The 16,320-nt window shown below is 35.1% G+C and overlaps 1 protein-coding gene and 1 pseudogene across 1 annotated transcript; both read right to left on the bottom strand.

The window, feature by feature from the left end:
* Nucleotides 1-259: 259 nt before the first annotated feature.
* Nucleotides 260-5,833, bottom strand: LOC126795852 (G-type lectin S-receptor-like serine/threonine-protein kinase At1g61390; annotated as a pseudogene).
* A 1,958-nt stretch (nt 5,834-7,791) lies between these two features.
* Nucleotides 7,792-8,619, bottom strand: LOC126793957 (uncharacterized). The gene has a single exon (XM_050520590.1). The coding sequence runs from the start codon at nt 8,575-8,577 to the stop codon at nt 8,029-8,031; it is 549 nt and encodes a 182-aa protein (XP_050376547.1). The 5' UTR covers nt 8,578-8,619; the 3' UTR covers nt 7,792-8,028.
* Nucleotides 8,620-16,320: the final 7,701 nt, after the last annotated feature.

Raw genomic sequence — 16,320 nt, 5'->3', positions numbered from 1 at the left:
TTATGAGTCCAATTAGGAGTGGCGAACTAATGTATTAAACAAGTTTATGTACCAAACCAATACCAATGTAATATTGTGACAAGACGTCTGTGTATTCTTTGGCTGGATTCATTAGTGGCTGTGCTAGCTGAGTGGTTCGTAATTTGAAAGGCTGGCAATCAACTTTATCGGCGCCTTTCCTGCACCTGAAATGAGAAATCAACATCAAACTAATTACAGTAATACAAATTAACAGGAAATAGAGGTAAGATAGCTATTATCATTTAGATAGTTCTGAGTCTGCTATGCGGACGTAAAAATCTTCTCTATGTAAGGGAACCTGCTGCATGTCAGTAAGGTTTTTGAACCAGATCAAACACCCTATATTACCAACATATGCAAAAGCTCGGCAAGAACAATTATTCTGTCACTGTTTCTCACTTCCTTGCAGTCTTCTAACTTGTCTCGAGCCATAGACCCCAAAAATTCATGAAAATTGGGTACTTTCAATCTTCCCAACTTCAGAAATCCATCTTCTTCTTTTGATGATGTGATTGACTTATTTGTGTTAGTCTCACAAGACAACGTACTCTGTTCGTCTCACACAACCTCTGGTCAATCTCTTTGCTCCATTCCTCATTCCACTGAGGTATAAACCCTTTGAAACACTTGCAGATTGGAGATTCATAAGCTGTGCATGTTCGCGTTTCCTGTGTGTTCAGGTAATCGAACGTTCTCAATTCGAGTGTCTGAGGGCGTGCCAGTACTTATGTAGAGAGTGGGTTGAATGTGATTGCGTTGTCTTAACTTCCAATGCTAGCAAATGTGATGAGGATGAGAAATGTAACCTCATTTGGTCATAAGTGTATGTCGCCTAGTCTGTCCAAGGCTTCTTTTGCATCTCTTTGCGAGTCACCTATCAATATTTAACCGCTAAATTGCAAGTAATCAGAGCTTTTAAGATAGGGAAACAGGTTGCAGGTTGCTAAGGACGTGAGACCTTTAGCGGTTTGAATGTTGTTGTTTCTTGGAAGACTTTGAGAGATAGTTGCCTCAAGGAAGACTTCGAATAGAGTTTGCCCGATGGGTCTTGTTTAGCATATGTCTGATTTGTATGTTAAGAGTTGTGTCGTTCTTCTTTCTCAGAGCCTTTATTTATATAGGTTTGATTGCTCCTTGATAAGATTTACTTCCTTATAAGACTCATCGATGATATTATCTTTAACCGTAGTCCGTAGATATCGATTAAATATATCAAAAAACATTTGAATAGATTTTGATACGATTACGTTGTAGGTACTTATATTGGCTCAGCGAATACGTATGTAGGCAATAAAGATTATTAAATCTTTGAGATGATCTTAGAGCCGTGGAAATCTTATGGATGTAATCTTTGATAAACAACATGCACCTTAATATGACTCTTGGCCGGCAACAAACTTCTAGGCAAACTTTTTACCTTTTCCATGCAAATAGATGTGAATGTCGGAAAATTCTAGTCTACGCTGCTGCATGCTATATAGTAACATTTTCCTGCACATATTATTATACACACAGTGTTCTAAATATCGGATATATCGGTGATATTTAGAAAATGATACGATATCGCCATATCGGTTGAATATATCGGTTAACGGTCAAATATCGGTCAAACTCCGATATAGCGGTCAAATATTGGTCAAACTTTGATTTTTTTTCAATTTTTTTTAATTTTTTAATATTTATTTCCTCTTTTTTAAAAAAACTTATATATTTTTTAAATATATATGATGAATTTTAAGCCTAAATAATCATTATTAAATATCTATTTTTATTATTAGGTGACGTTCGTGTACTTTAATTGTCACAAAATCAAGTATTTATTTTCTTTAGTTTACTTAGTACCATTTTTTAGTTTATTTAGTACATATTGAAATAAATTTTATAAATTTTATTAAAAATAAGTAAATCCGATAAAACCGATATATATCGATATATCGTTTTACTCCTCGACCGATACGATACTGATAAGTGATATTTAGACCATTACACACACACCTCACGTGCATGTTATGACACCAATTCTATACCACACATCAATATATGTATATCATACACTGTTGCACAACAGATGAAACCGTGAATGTCTCCAACTCCAATAAGGAATGTAAACTTGATGAGCACATGCACTTTGATAGAAATCTGAGACGGCTTAATTGCCCTTGTATGGTAGGAGATAAAGGGATTTGCACTCGAGCACGGTTGTGCATATCATATAATTCCTTCTCAAATATAATCAAGGATGCATATTTCATTCCTTAGTTGAACCGTGCACGAACCTTGCGCCTTATTTACCATATAATGGTAATCAATAATTACTTCGTCAAATATATTTGGTGTAACTCTTAAGCCGCACATATTCCGAGATATTCGAGCCCAATCGCTCGGGCTACAAGAATTGGCCCAGAACACGTGTTAGGTTAAAATGTATGTTTTTTGCTCAAACACTGCAAACACCAAAAGGTCCACAAGCGTCATAACTGTCACAAGGGTTCATGTGTGACTTACACCGAAGAAACCAGTTCTTTCCACTTACTGAAAACAACCACCTCAGTACATCTTCTGAAGACATGTCAATATATCCAAGAACTTTGTTACCAGGAGTTTTGACAAAACTGAATGATAAATACCTTTTTTCCTGTTCTACATTATCAGCAATGGAAAATAAGTGTCGATATTGAGTTTTATACGACGACACTATACCGATAAACCTTGTTTTATCCCACGGTCCACTTCTCCAGTGCGGAGTAGATCCATTAATCCAAATGAACGCTTGTGCCGGCAAGTCTGTTGAAAGTCCAGTCACGAATATCCCGGGTGCTGGATCACTTTCACTTTTCCAAGACGTAAAGAAATTCCGTTTTTCCAGAACCACCATCATATCCCATCACCATGGTTGGTAGAACCGTAGAAGTGAGTCAATAAGATTATCATAAGTCTCCCACAAATTTGCTCCCCTAGCATCCTTGGCAACAAAGTTTCCATTATCCATGAGAGATGCAGATGAACAATTAGATATATTGGCTAACCAAAATGAAATCTGTTTGCCATTTACGAGCTCCAGATTCCCACTGCTTCCGATTCTCAAAGTAGCCAAAGTGTCTGTAGCTGCAAGAGGATTGTCTCTGTTGGCCACCCAAACATACGAGATAATATACTTCTGTGCCACAACCCCACATACCTATTAGCAAAACTATTTGGACTGAAGAAGCCTAATTCGAATAATTAGCCAGGAGATACTAGTGTTTGTCCCTCTGGCCTCTGCTAATGGCTGTGAAGAAGTTATGTTATGAACTTCAGCGCCATACAGTGATAGGAGCAAACTGAAGATGATTAAAAAAACAAAGGAACACTACACAGCTGCCTCCCAACCCAAATATATTTCACAGAAGAACAGTGTCAATTACTTTCTAATTCAACTAGGATGCTTATAATATAAGTACGTAGTAAAGCACGCAGGCGGCTAGACCACACAGAATTTAGCTTAGAACAGGTAAGTAAGAAAGTTCTGCCAATGCTTTCAAAGTCAAGGACTCGTGGGAAACAAACTTGATATTATCGATTCCTTCTAGCTAGGTAATCATTTTGACGCAATGACATTTCCATGTAAGACTTGCAACAATGACCCTAGATGGACATCACATTGATACAATTTGTTAACGTCGCAGATTGCCCTCACGGGCTAATCTCGTTCGGTTACTCGTTTGCTTGATCTTTGTTGCGCACTTAACACTTACTCCTGCATGTTGAATAAAACACACTGCGGCGTTAGAAGAGAGACCGTGCTTTGACGGTCTATAACTCTCCGATGCCTAAGTTAAATGTTATGTTGATAGAATAACAATAGGTAACAGTAAGTATTGATTTCTTAATAAATGAGAAAAGAGATTCGACCTTATATAGTTGAGCTGAGGTAGGTGGAGTACTTATTTCTCAATGTGGGATTAGGTCCCTTCAAGGTGCTCCATGTGGCCCTCTTTGGGGGGCACGTGCGACCGCGTTTGTTGTCGGTTTTGGGCATGCAATGACTCGTTGCACATCTGGCATTGTTAGGTTGCCATTTGTGCGGTTGGCTCGTGCTATATTTGATTCTAGGTGTGTCGATAATATCACTGATTATGGCTAGAGGTATAAGCTTATGCCAACACAATTGACATCCATGAAGGAAACTGAAGGTGATCGAATAGTCAAAAACGTGAAGAAAAGTAAGACTATTGTTTTTGGTTCTAATAACCATTGGCATGCCAATATTGTCTAACCCAAAACAACGATGACAATTTTGAAGATTTTCATAAACAAAGCATCTGAACTATTCATTTTGCTCTATAAGTGGCAAGATTACTAATTTGCACCCCAAAATTTACCATAAATAATCGTGAGTTGATACCCCTAATTTTCAGTTGCATTAATATGCCTCTCAAACTTAACAAAACTTGCCGATTTGCATCACTTCTGTTAAATTTAATTTTTTTTTCAATCTAATTTGGAGTCACATACATGACATGTGAGGGGATAATATTGTCATTCTATCTATATTTATAATAAATAAAAAATAAACAGAATTATTTAAAAGGAAGATATCAAGAGAATTACTATGTTTTTGTTTTAAAGCGAGTTATTTAAGTATGTATTTTATTATTTACATGAAATGAGTATAAATCAAAAGTATATAAATATACATAATGTATTTAAGAGTGAGGTGGGCAATGGGACTTTAATACTTAGAAAATAATTCGTATTTAAATGTTTATATATTTACATGGAATGAGTATGCAGAAAAATATTTTAAAATATAAAAACAATGAATCTTTCTGTAAAAGAAAGATTTTTTTTTCATTTTTAATTATTGATAAGATATAATGACAATGTTTATCCATCATATTACTCATATGTAAGGTATGTGACAAAATTAAATTGAAAATGTTAAAATTAACAGAAGGCGTATTGGTAATTTTCTCTAAATTTAGGAGATAAATTAATACAATTGCAAGTTGGGGATTGAGATCGACAATTTCAGCCAATTTATGGTGTATTTCGGCAATTTTTCTCTACACATTCATTTGAAGGATGCTAATTTTCTAATCTCGTACGTGTGAGTTTTCTACTTGTGATCAGTAAAACTTCAATGTGACTAGATGACACAATATGACTAAGTGATCTCACTCTCTTATGTACGTGGCCATTTTCAGAGTTTTCCAACGTACTAATTGGGGAGGAAATAGCAATAACAGCGCGTGTCGATGAAGTAAGCTGTAAGCTTGTAGGCTCCTTCAGCTGTAATACTATTTGCTACAATTCACATCTCACAGTATCTTCCAGTGACACAGGCTAGGCCCAACCCCAATTGAAACAGTTTTGTTTCTACTATCCACCAAAATCAGGCATAATTGGGATATTTCTCATGTAATTGACTAAGTATTTCTAATATAGGCTAAACCATTTGTTAGTGCATGTGACTTAGCACATAGATGGTTCCAAGTCAATCCGCTCTATTTGATTACTAAAAACCAAGTAGATGGTTTATGTCCTGACTTGCGTGGTACTTGAACATTCCGCAAGGACCGCAACTATAGAATATTTGTGTGGCATTTCATCTCACGGCTCTTCTTGTCCGGCGGTACACACGTCTCAATTTAATTATGCGATTAGTATGGCACTTTGAAACCCTTGAGGAAGTTGGTAAGAGTCATCTAAACACATTGACTACAAGTTGTAATATTCTCCTGCTGCCAGCTTAACAGTTTGAACGTACTTTACAACCCATTGGAATTGGAATGTGGAACTTGCCTAGAACTTGTTCTGCCTCGCGTGCCATATCTACTACCTGTCACAATTGAGTTTTCAGGCATAGCTATTCCCCAGTGATTTAATCAAATATGGATATCAACCATCAACATATATATATATATATATATGGCTTGCACTTAATACCCGTATTGCCCTCCTTCAAATATACGTTTTCTCATATTGCATGGGTAATATAGTAAAAAGAAAAAAAGTGATAAAATAAAAAAAGAATTGGCTAAGGATGATCTCATTGTTCCAAATAAACTTCCACAATATATCCAAACAGACACGCACAATCTTAATAGAACTTTGGCGCTGTGGTAATTTTGGAGCAGGTAAATATGGTTTCACAGTATAAGAACGCAATCCAAAGAGACAACAACCTAAAAAGCTGCAAGAGGAAAACTAAATTAAGGTATGAAATCCTTATATTGTTCACCGATGATGATACCTATTCTCTCTCTCTCTCTCTGTTTCTGTTGCGAATCTAGACCATTAGAAATTTAGAATGTATTAACCTATAGAACTTTTTTCAACTTCTCTCTCACAGTTCTTCTTCTTTAATATATCGGTTTTTTTTTTCTAATTGTCTCTCCCATATTGATGCTATGACCGAAAAAAGATTGCAGATTAATGTTACGGTAGAGATTGGCATGGGGTGGGGAATTGGGAACATAAAGATTATTTGGTTTCTTTGTAAAATGACTAATAAAATGACTCTAATTCAATTGATTTAGTGAAAATTTACTATCTATAATTCACTATATCTTTTTTTTTTGTATGTAGAGTTGAAGAGTTTGTATCAAATGATTATATAGTGCAAGCACTACTTGCGGTAGAAAATAGAACAAACGCACGTGCAAGCGTGAACTTTTCACACTCTCATAGCACGTGTATGAAGGCTAGTAAAGATAAAGTAAAGAGTGTGTGTATATATATATATATATATATTCTAAGAGATCTATTTTTTGAATATTTTAAAGGGATTGCTCATTAACTAATTTTTTGATTATATTTACACATCTCAACCGTTTAACTTTTAGGGTTATCATTTATGTAAAATTTCAGCCAAAATGATGATTGTTAAGGTATCAAACTTGGTGAAAACAATGGAAACACCAAACAAACTTAAACCGTTCATGTTTATAAGTTTAAATCTCTTTTTTGAATGTCTTAAAGACCTCTAATTTTGCTGAAATTTTTACATAAGTGATATACACATTAAACTTTAAAAGTTGAATGGTGAAGATATTGAAGTATAATCGATCGAGAAGTTGGTCAAATTACCTATTCTTTTTTTAAATTAAAAAAAAAGATATTCCTCACTAGAATGGCCCTATATATGTGTGTGTATATATATATATATACACATAGGCTAGTCCTACTGAATTTGTAAGTGGTAATTTCTTGGAAGGAGAATCATTAACTTAACTAGGATATAAGCTAGCTAGCACAAATTGTGATTCTGAGAATAATAACAACCAAGTCGTGCCAGTTTGGTTCTTTGTTGTTATATATGGATCTAATTTTGTCATATCACTATGCATAGACAATAGTCACCAACTTCGATATGAACTGCATAACAACAAATTATTATGGGGAATCAAATCTCAAATGAACCTTTTCTAAATAATAGCAGTAGCAATATTAGAGTTTGGATCGAGAGTGGGGTGATAACCCGCCAATATTTTGGATCTCTAACTCTAATGCTAATAAATAAAACACGGAATGGCATAAGAAAACTACCACTCTATATCAGCTAGCATACATTTTTTGAGTTGTGATCAAATAAAAATTGATTTGCTTTCAGGATACATAATCAAATTTTCTTGAGTCACAAGTAAATATTTGCTTGTGATTGCACATTATCAAAGCAACAATGCATTAACGCTACGTATTATAACTCAGAACATTAAAGTATGTGAGTAGGAAACTAAATAATTAGCTGCAACCAAAATTTTTCCGTCGATCGAATACAAATTAAAAGGCTGGAATATTCAAATGATTAAAATTTGATTGACCAATGCTTGCTTCTTTTTGCTTCGATAGTACGTAGGGACGTGAACTTATATACACTAATACACAACTATTACAATTTTCTTCTCCTGTTTGCTTCTGTTTTCTGATGTGAAATTGTGATCAGAAGAATACATTCTAAGCTACATTCTGTGAAGAACAAAGTGAAAATCAATCAAGAAATTAATATCTCGCTTCCTTCAAAGTTCAAAGCTCACTGTTAGGCACTCTGACCTCTCTAACAGTCCTTGAATGCACCAAAGTTGGCGTATCTTCCTTCCTCTTGCTGATTGGACGAAGCAACCTTGACCAAAACCGACGACCCTTCTTCTCTTCCACATTCTGTCTAATACTTTTCTGTCTTCTCGGGAAGTACGTCGCCAGTGACCTACTCTTCTTAAGCACATAATCATTTTGATCCCCACCTTCGCCCAGCAACCAATTTGCAACCGAGCTACCCTTCTCCTTTTCACGATCAGCAAACCGGTAATTACGTGCCTGCCGCTCCGCCGGAGGAGACGAGCATGAAGAAGAATATGTAGAAGAATAGTACGACGATAACGAAGACGTCGTTGAAGGAGTGCCAGACCCCATTGTTGTAGAGGTTCTACGTGAGCTGCCGGAACTGTTCGAGAGCTTTGCGAGCTTCTCTTTCAAACAAATGGAGCAAACTCCCGGTGATTGCTCGTGTTTCGGGTGCTTCTTGCACACATTGTCGGGTCGGACTTTCTTCGATCGGATTCTGAGCTTTTCCATTTTGGGACAATCTCCGTTCACAATGTGGGTTTTGTTTATGATGTATATATAGTTAGAGGAGAAGAGAAAGTTAGAGTTGCAAATAGTACTTAATTTCCATGATAGTTCAAGGGAGCTTCTGAGGGTTTTCTCAAAAAATACGCTTTTTGACGGGTTGTATGTTTGAAAAGCTTGGGCTAAAAACTGAATGGACGGCTGTGGTTAATCAATGGTTTGGAGTGGATGGCTGAGATCGATGCGTGTGCGAAGGTGTGGAAATAAAGCTAGAGGCGGCGTGGAAAGGGAAAAAAAGTGCAAGGGTGGACGGGATCAAAGGTGGAAATTGTGGACGAAGAAATAGAGAATGTATGGAGATGTACTAGAAAAGACTTCGTTTTTCTTTATTTAATTTTTGGTGAAATTACAAGCTTATGATCAAAATTTCATATAGTCAAATGTCAAATCACATGTTAATTCTTTACAAAGTATTCAAGAAATATGTATACAAAATAATTTGGTTGTTAAGCTTCAAACTTGAAACTTCAAACATGCATGACTGGTAGCCATGCAGAATGAAAATCTGTTTGTAGTGAAAGATAGCTACAAATTCTATCATCAGTGAACAAATTGGGTTTATTAATTGTAATAAAACTACATTAATCCCAAAGCATTTGATGCAACCCAATGATCCAACTTCTTATATATTCACAACAAAATGTGAGAGTAATGATTCAAAAAATCGATAAGATTCTTGTATGTACGTTGCTTCAAGATTCATGAAGAATCAATAAAACAAAAAATAAGGATTTCTCTTATGTTGTGTTTGGAACTTTGGATAAAGGAAATTAAGGAGAAATTTAATTAATTTTCTACAATTTGATATTATTTATTCTGTTTGGAGTGAAATTCCTAACAAAAATACAAATTTTATAAGCAAATATAAGGGAATTTAAAATCTGTTTTCCTTGTCTATTTCCATGCGAAAGATGTGTCATTTTTCAATTCTCAATATTTTTCATGTAATTCTAATCATTTTTTAAATTCTAAGAGATAATATCCAAATAAAAGAATTCTCAATTCTTAGAATTTTATATAATTGAAAATAGAAATTCTATTAAAATAAAATTTACATCAAAATAAGATCACTCCATCCAAATACACCATTAATGAAACTTGAAACTTAGTTGGTTTTCTCATGTTTTTGGTTTTTGGACATATGGAACATGTGATCAACATCAACCAATCAATTATGTTATTGCATTTCTGCCATATGTTTTCATGCATGTTAATGACAATAAGTTTATTAGTTTAAGAGCCTCAAGAAATTGGTGGAAATTTGTTGATGAGCGCGCTTTGACACAATCCCTGTGTAGCTTTCTTTTCTTCATCAGTCGGTAGTTATTTTGTTATTCCAGACTATAAAACATATAGAATGCAACACTAAATATTCATATCACAAAAAAAAAAAACTACATGCATGGAGTTTCTCCAAGTAGCAACTAATAAATTTACAATCGGCAGAAGATCTGAATCTGTTGTTCTTGTTTTCCAACCCACCTCCTCGCCAGTGGAAACGTGCAGCATCACAAACCAGGCTGTCAGCTGCTTAGTAAGACTATTGCATCAGGAAGTGTCATAGAAAATTAATTATTCACATACATTTTGTTGATGAGTCTGGAAATAATTATATGAATGCAGAAGTACTGGGCCAGAGAATCTATCATATCCTTTGAACTAGTAATTGAGAGTGTGAACTGCAGCATGCAAATGTCAACAACTGTACTTAAAGCTTGGGGATGATGAATAAACAAGAGCAAAGGACGGTTGGAGGTTGGTGATGGATGGTGAGGCATCAGATCAGATCAGCTTTTGGTCTTACCAATCTGTGACACCGATCGATTTCATATTTATTGGCACGCGGAATACCAGCTACTTGACAGTGGGATGGATAATAATCGATTCCATCTGCCCTGCTGGAACCCCATGCCACACTTCTTTATGTTTCATGTCATCGAAGTTACATGTATAGTACTTGAGTTGAGAAAATGGGTGCAAATGCAGTAAGGAAAGATCATATACGTATGAAGTTATAAACAAGAATATTATACCGGTTAGAGCCTGAGTATTAGATGATCGCACATATTTATATTGATGTTATCAATTAGATATATAATATTTGACATATCCTACTAAACTGTGCACAATTTAGTCCAAAATTTATCGTACCTCAGGGATTAGTGGCTAACCCACAATCCTAGGCTTATCGGTACCTAAAATCACTAGTGCACATAAAGGAAAAGAAAATAAAATAAAGAAAATGCTACTCTAAGGCACTAAGCCTTAATAATGTTCGGTCTTAGTTTGCACCAAAGTCTAATCACGACTTTAGCCTAGTAATGACTATTTACAAATTACAATGAGTCGATAAATGTCGGGAATTTGAATGATTAATTGAAAAGTATAAATTAAACTAACAAAGACAAATAAATGAAATTGAATGAAACTAACGAGAGGGGAATTTAGGTACTAGGGATCCATCTAACAATTTCAATATAACGAACACATTTCAAGCAAACATACATGCATAACTATGAGTATCATATCCCGTTCTTAATGCCGATCAAGGCCACTAAGCCAAATTTCTTTAAGGGTATTCACATTTATGATTAATGCAAAGGTGGACTCTCTAATTCATGGACTAGTACCATATTAGGGCTACTAATGCATGAACTAAAGGCGAAGAGTTCAAGAAATTAGGGATTTAAGCATGCAATAGTTTACCCACCTAGAATGTCATGGCTATTTAGTTTCATACTTATTTTCAGTCAATGTCACTATCCACTCTTACGATTAAGGTAAAAATGACCTTTCTAACCCTAACTATCATGCCATGTTAGGGACACAACAGTAGAATTAAAGGTGAAGAGTACAAGAAATAGAACTTAAGTAATCACTAGTTCTAGATCAAATAACTACTTGACACACCACACTAATTACATTAAGCTAGTGTACAAAAGAACCACCAATTGCATCACACATCACAAATCTTAACACACAACAAAGAGAGTGGTCAATTCCCCAAATCCATGCATCAAGACTCAATAAGCATAATAATTAGAGTGCACCCATGTAAAAATACTATATATATTGCTTGATATTAAGTTTATTATATCAAAATTGAGCTAGAGTTAGAACCCTAGTGTTGTGCAGAAGCGGCCAACAATGCCACACACACGGGTCCAATAATACTGATACTCCCCTCAATTTAGCTACTCGGTGGAGTTCGGGTATGAGATTTTCCACAAAAACTCTCGATATTAGTGTGTGCGTTATCAATTCTTATAACTCAAGAATGACTATACACCTTTTCCAATATGAGATTCAAAATGACTCAAATATAAGCTAATCAATTTCCAACACCCTAGTTCCCAAAAAGAACTACTCACTACCGATCAATCTAACAACAGTATAATACATCAATTTAAAAGGTAGAGGTATAAAGGAGTGAGAAGCAACAAGAACAAATCACAAGAGCAATTATGACAAGCCTTGAATTATCACTGAGCAATTGTGACAAGCCTTGATTTATTACTTCTCACTTTACCCAAATCTCAAATCTTGATATTCTTGGTGTTCCTTGAAGCTTTAGAGTGAGTAGTCTTCAATTCCCTCAAACTAAATTATCTAAACTATGAAAATGGAAAGATTTAATTAAAGAGGATGGTGTTGAGGTCGGTGGGAGAGGGCAGAGCCCTTCCCTGTGCGGCGCTGTGTCTCTGATCGTGTGAATAGAGAGATGAGGGTTATTAGGGGTGTTAATTGAAAACCGAAAACCAAAAAAAAACCGAACCATAACCGAAAAAAACCGAAGAAAAAAAACCGCACCAAACCGAAAGATTTGGTGTGATTTTGGTTTCGGATGTTTGGAAACCGAAACCGAACCGAAAAACCAAATATATATATTATAAAGAAATTATATTATTTATAGATATATTTAATATACATAATTAAATATGTTATCGATCGAGACCCAAATTTTATCAAATTTCGGTGAATGTTTTACCATATCTGTATTTATATATGCTGATCACATCCGACGGTCGAAATTTAATAATTTGAATTTTAGATATTGGAACCACAACATGTCTACTAATGTGGTATAACTTGTTTAGTGGTCTTTTTGCAAATGTATGCATTTGTGAAGCAATTATATCTTATAAATAGAATTTTGCAAATCTGTCCGCATGATGCGTTACGTATAGTGAAATATGGTTATGGTAAAAAAATCACATATTTTCGATAACGTTTGTGTCCCGATCGAGGCGGTCAACCATTTTTACGCTTATTATCCCCTATGGGCCTATGGGTAGTCTTATCCCTGGAAGGTAAAATTTTTAAAAATTTTACATGAGCTGCTATATCACATATATGTGAGAGTGTGTGCATGAAAAAATCCACCAAAACTAGTCAAGAAGGAGGGGGTAAGAACAAATTCACTTAATTAGATGAAATTAAGTTAATGTTGACCACATCGATCGAGACCCAAATATTATCAAAATTAGATGAATTTTTTACCATATCCGTATTTAAATATGTTGATCACATCTGACAGTCAAAATTTAATATTTTGAATTTTAGACATTGGAACCACAACATGCCTACTAATGTGGTATAACTTGTTTAGTGGCTTTTTGCAAATGTATGCATTTGTGAAGCAACTATATATTATAAATAGAATTTTGCAAATCTGTCTGCATGATGCGTTACGTATAGTGAAATATGATTATGGTAAAAAAATCACATATTTTCGATAACGTTTGTGTCCCGATCAAGGCGGTCAACCCTTTTTACGATTATTATCCCATATGGGCCTATGGGTAGCCCTAACCCTGGAAGGTAAAAATTTTGAAAATTTTACACGAGCTGCTACATCACATATATGTGAGAGTGTGTGCGTAAAAGAATCCACCAAAACTAGTCAAGAAGGAGGGGATAAGAACGAATTCACACTTAATTAGATGAAATTAAGTTAATGTTGACCACATCGATCGAGACCCAAATTTTATCAAAATTAGATGAATTTTTGACCATATCCGTATTTAAGTATGCTGATCACATCTGACGATCAAAATTTAATATTTTGAATTTTAGACATTGGAACCACAACATGCCTACTAATGTGGTATAACTTGTTTAGTGGCTTTTTGCAATTGTATGCATTTGTGAAGCAACTATATCTTGTAAATAGAATTTATAGGTGTATTGTATGTGAAATCATGTGTTAATTTCATGAAGGTTGTTTTTGCAAGATTTAGGTCATGGAGCTTGCTGCTTTTGTTGCTGATCTATATTACCTTGGTTGCCAGCAACTCCCCTGCAATGTTGTTATATGTTGTTGTTGTTATATGTTCATAATGTTCTAGGTTTTCGTTGCTTTTATTTCTCTTTCCGGAAACTGTTATGTGGCATTGTGGGTTGCCGTTTTTCATTGCTTTCCTTTTCTTTTCAGAAAATGGTATGTAATATGAGACGTTTCTACTTTCTAAACTTGTTCTTTTTATTTCGTTAAGAATCAAGTAGATAGACAAGGAAATAAACTCCGATTTTCTTTACAAAATAACCGAAAGAAAAACCGATATAAACCAGAGAAAAACTAAACCATACCGAATCGAACACAATTGGTTTTTGAAAAAAAAGTGAAAAACCAAACCGAACCAAATCGAATAAATAGAACGGTTTGTTGTTCGGTATCACCTATAAACCGCACCATTCACACCGATTAATAACCCTAAGGGTTATGGTGAATATATGGCTGCAAGGGCACATGAGTAAGGGAGGAGGGCTACCACGTGGCATCATGCTATAGGGTCAAGCTAATTAAGGAAATGGTGTCTTGCTCCTGCACGTGATGGTCAAACACTCAAGCAATGATGGCATCTCTCTGATCAATTGATCATTATGTAATGGTTAATTAATCAAGCTAATGCTTAATTAATCAAACATAAACATAACTTGTTTTCTTCATTTCTTCAATGCTTCATTCTTGTGCCTTTTTCTTTCAATTTTCAAACTCCGGTTATTTTATTTTAGATAAGTGAAAATGAATTAATTACATATTAATCGACTTAAGTATTAACTTAATTCACATGTTAAGTAGTAATTACGCGTATAAAAATACACGTAATCACCTATCATGAAGTTAATGGTGCATATAAAAGCTGGCGGGTGGCTAACACGTTTTTAATAGAGTTGTGCATTTGATGATAGGTCATATCTAGAGGTGGCATGTGGGCCAAATAGTCCGAGCCCGGCACGAGGTTGGTCTGTTAAATTTCGGCCCAGCCCAAATTCGTTATTATAATGGGTCGGGTTGAGTTTAGATATTTTAGCTCATGAGCCTTGTCCGGGTACGATAAATTCATGGGCCGTTCCGTTAAACATATATTTTTATATTATTTTTATAAATATTTAAATAATTATAATAATGAGAATTGAATATTAGACATTTTAAATATAAACCTTTAATTATTTTATTATTTTAATTACATTATGTCACAAATATCATCAAATTAGTGATAAAAAAGTTATAGATTTGATATATGTAACGTTTTAGAAATAAGATTATCAAATGTGTTGTAGCATTTTATTTATTTTACTCTTCTAAATAGTTATATAATTTTTTATGTTAATTGTGCTTACAATACTAATGGGTCGTGGATGGGTCAGACCGGCCCGGCACGACATGAGTTTGGCTCGTGGGCCGAGTTTAATATTGAAACAAATGAGCCGGCCCGAGCCCAACATGAAAAATAAATTAACTTCCTCGAGCATGACATGTGCACAGTTTTGGCCTACTTAAAATTGACTGGCCCAACCCGTTTGTCACCTCTAGTCATACCCTCAGTTAATGGTCGGCAATGGGCCGGGCTCGGGCCTCAATGATTTTTTTTCAATTTTTAGGGTCGAGCCGGGTTTGTTAATAAAATCAAGGCCCACCTCCCCTGGCTTTTCCGGGCCGGGCTGGACTCATATATATTTATGTGTTATGTATATTTTTTATAAAAAGAAAAAAAGGATATAATAATTGTACAAAAAAAAAGAAATATAACTAAATAATTTAATTAATTAACACACAATAAATAAATACCTATAAAATAATTAATTTTATAAATGAATGAAATTTGGGTGGACTTTTAATCGGACTTTTTAGGCCCGGGCTAGACTTTGGCCTTATGGACTCCAACGGGCCGAGCCTTGGGTTGGGCCGCACACATGCTTTTAGGTCCACGGGCCAAATGATGACCCTTGCCCCCTATGTATTATTTTTCCTTTAAAAAAAAGACAGACCTGGGCTTTCATAAAGGATTATGGCCCAAGTCCAAAACCCAACAAGTTGCAAGTCTAGCACTACCAACACACAGCCCATTAGAATGGCCTAAGCCTATTTACATGTTCCAATAACACGTCCCAAGTCCCCACTACCTATTTCAAGTTTTAAACTTTTCCTACCAAGAGGAGGTATTTGCATTCTAGCAGGTTTGGCTTGTATACAATTCCATCACCACAATAATGAATTGGTCGACACGGAAACGAATAATACAGTGTATACAGGGGAAATTCCTCAAGCTCTATTCCTTTATTTAGCTATTTCGATTGGCTGGATTGGATTGAGACTTCTAACTTGCCTAAAGCTATTACGAAATATGGTATGCATAATCCTATCAAAATTCACGACACCAATAATTTGTAGTTTGTGGAGGTAGG

Source organism: Argentina anserina, chromosome 5 (genome assembly GCF_933775445.1).
Source record: "Argentina anserina chromosome 5, drPotAnse1.1, whole genome shotgun sequence".
Taxonomy (NCBI): Eukaryota; Viridiplantae; Streptophyta; class Magnoliopsida; order Rosales; family Rosaceae; genus Argentina; species Argentina anserina.
The sequence above is the reverse complement of the archived record's forward strand: the minus strand, read 5'-3'. Positions and strand labels throughout refer to the sequence as shown.

Bases quoted from the DNA above. Each gene is read 5' to 3' on its own strand.
- LOC126793957 (XM_050520590.1), bottom strand. From the start codon at position 8,577: ATGGAAAAGCTCAGAATCCGATCGAAGAAAGTCCGACCCGACAATGTG.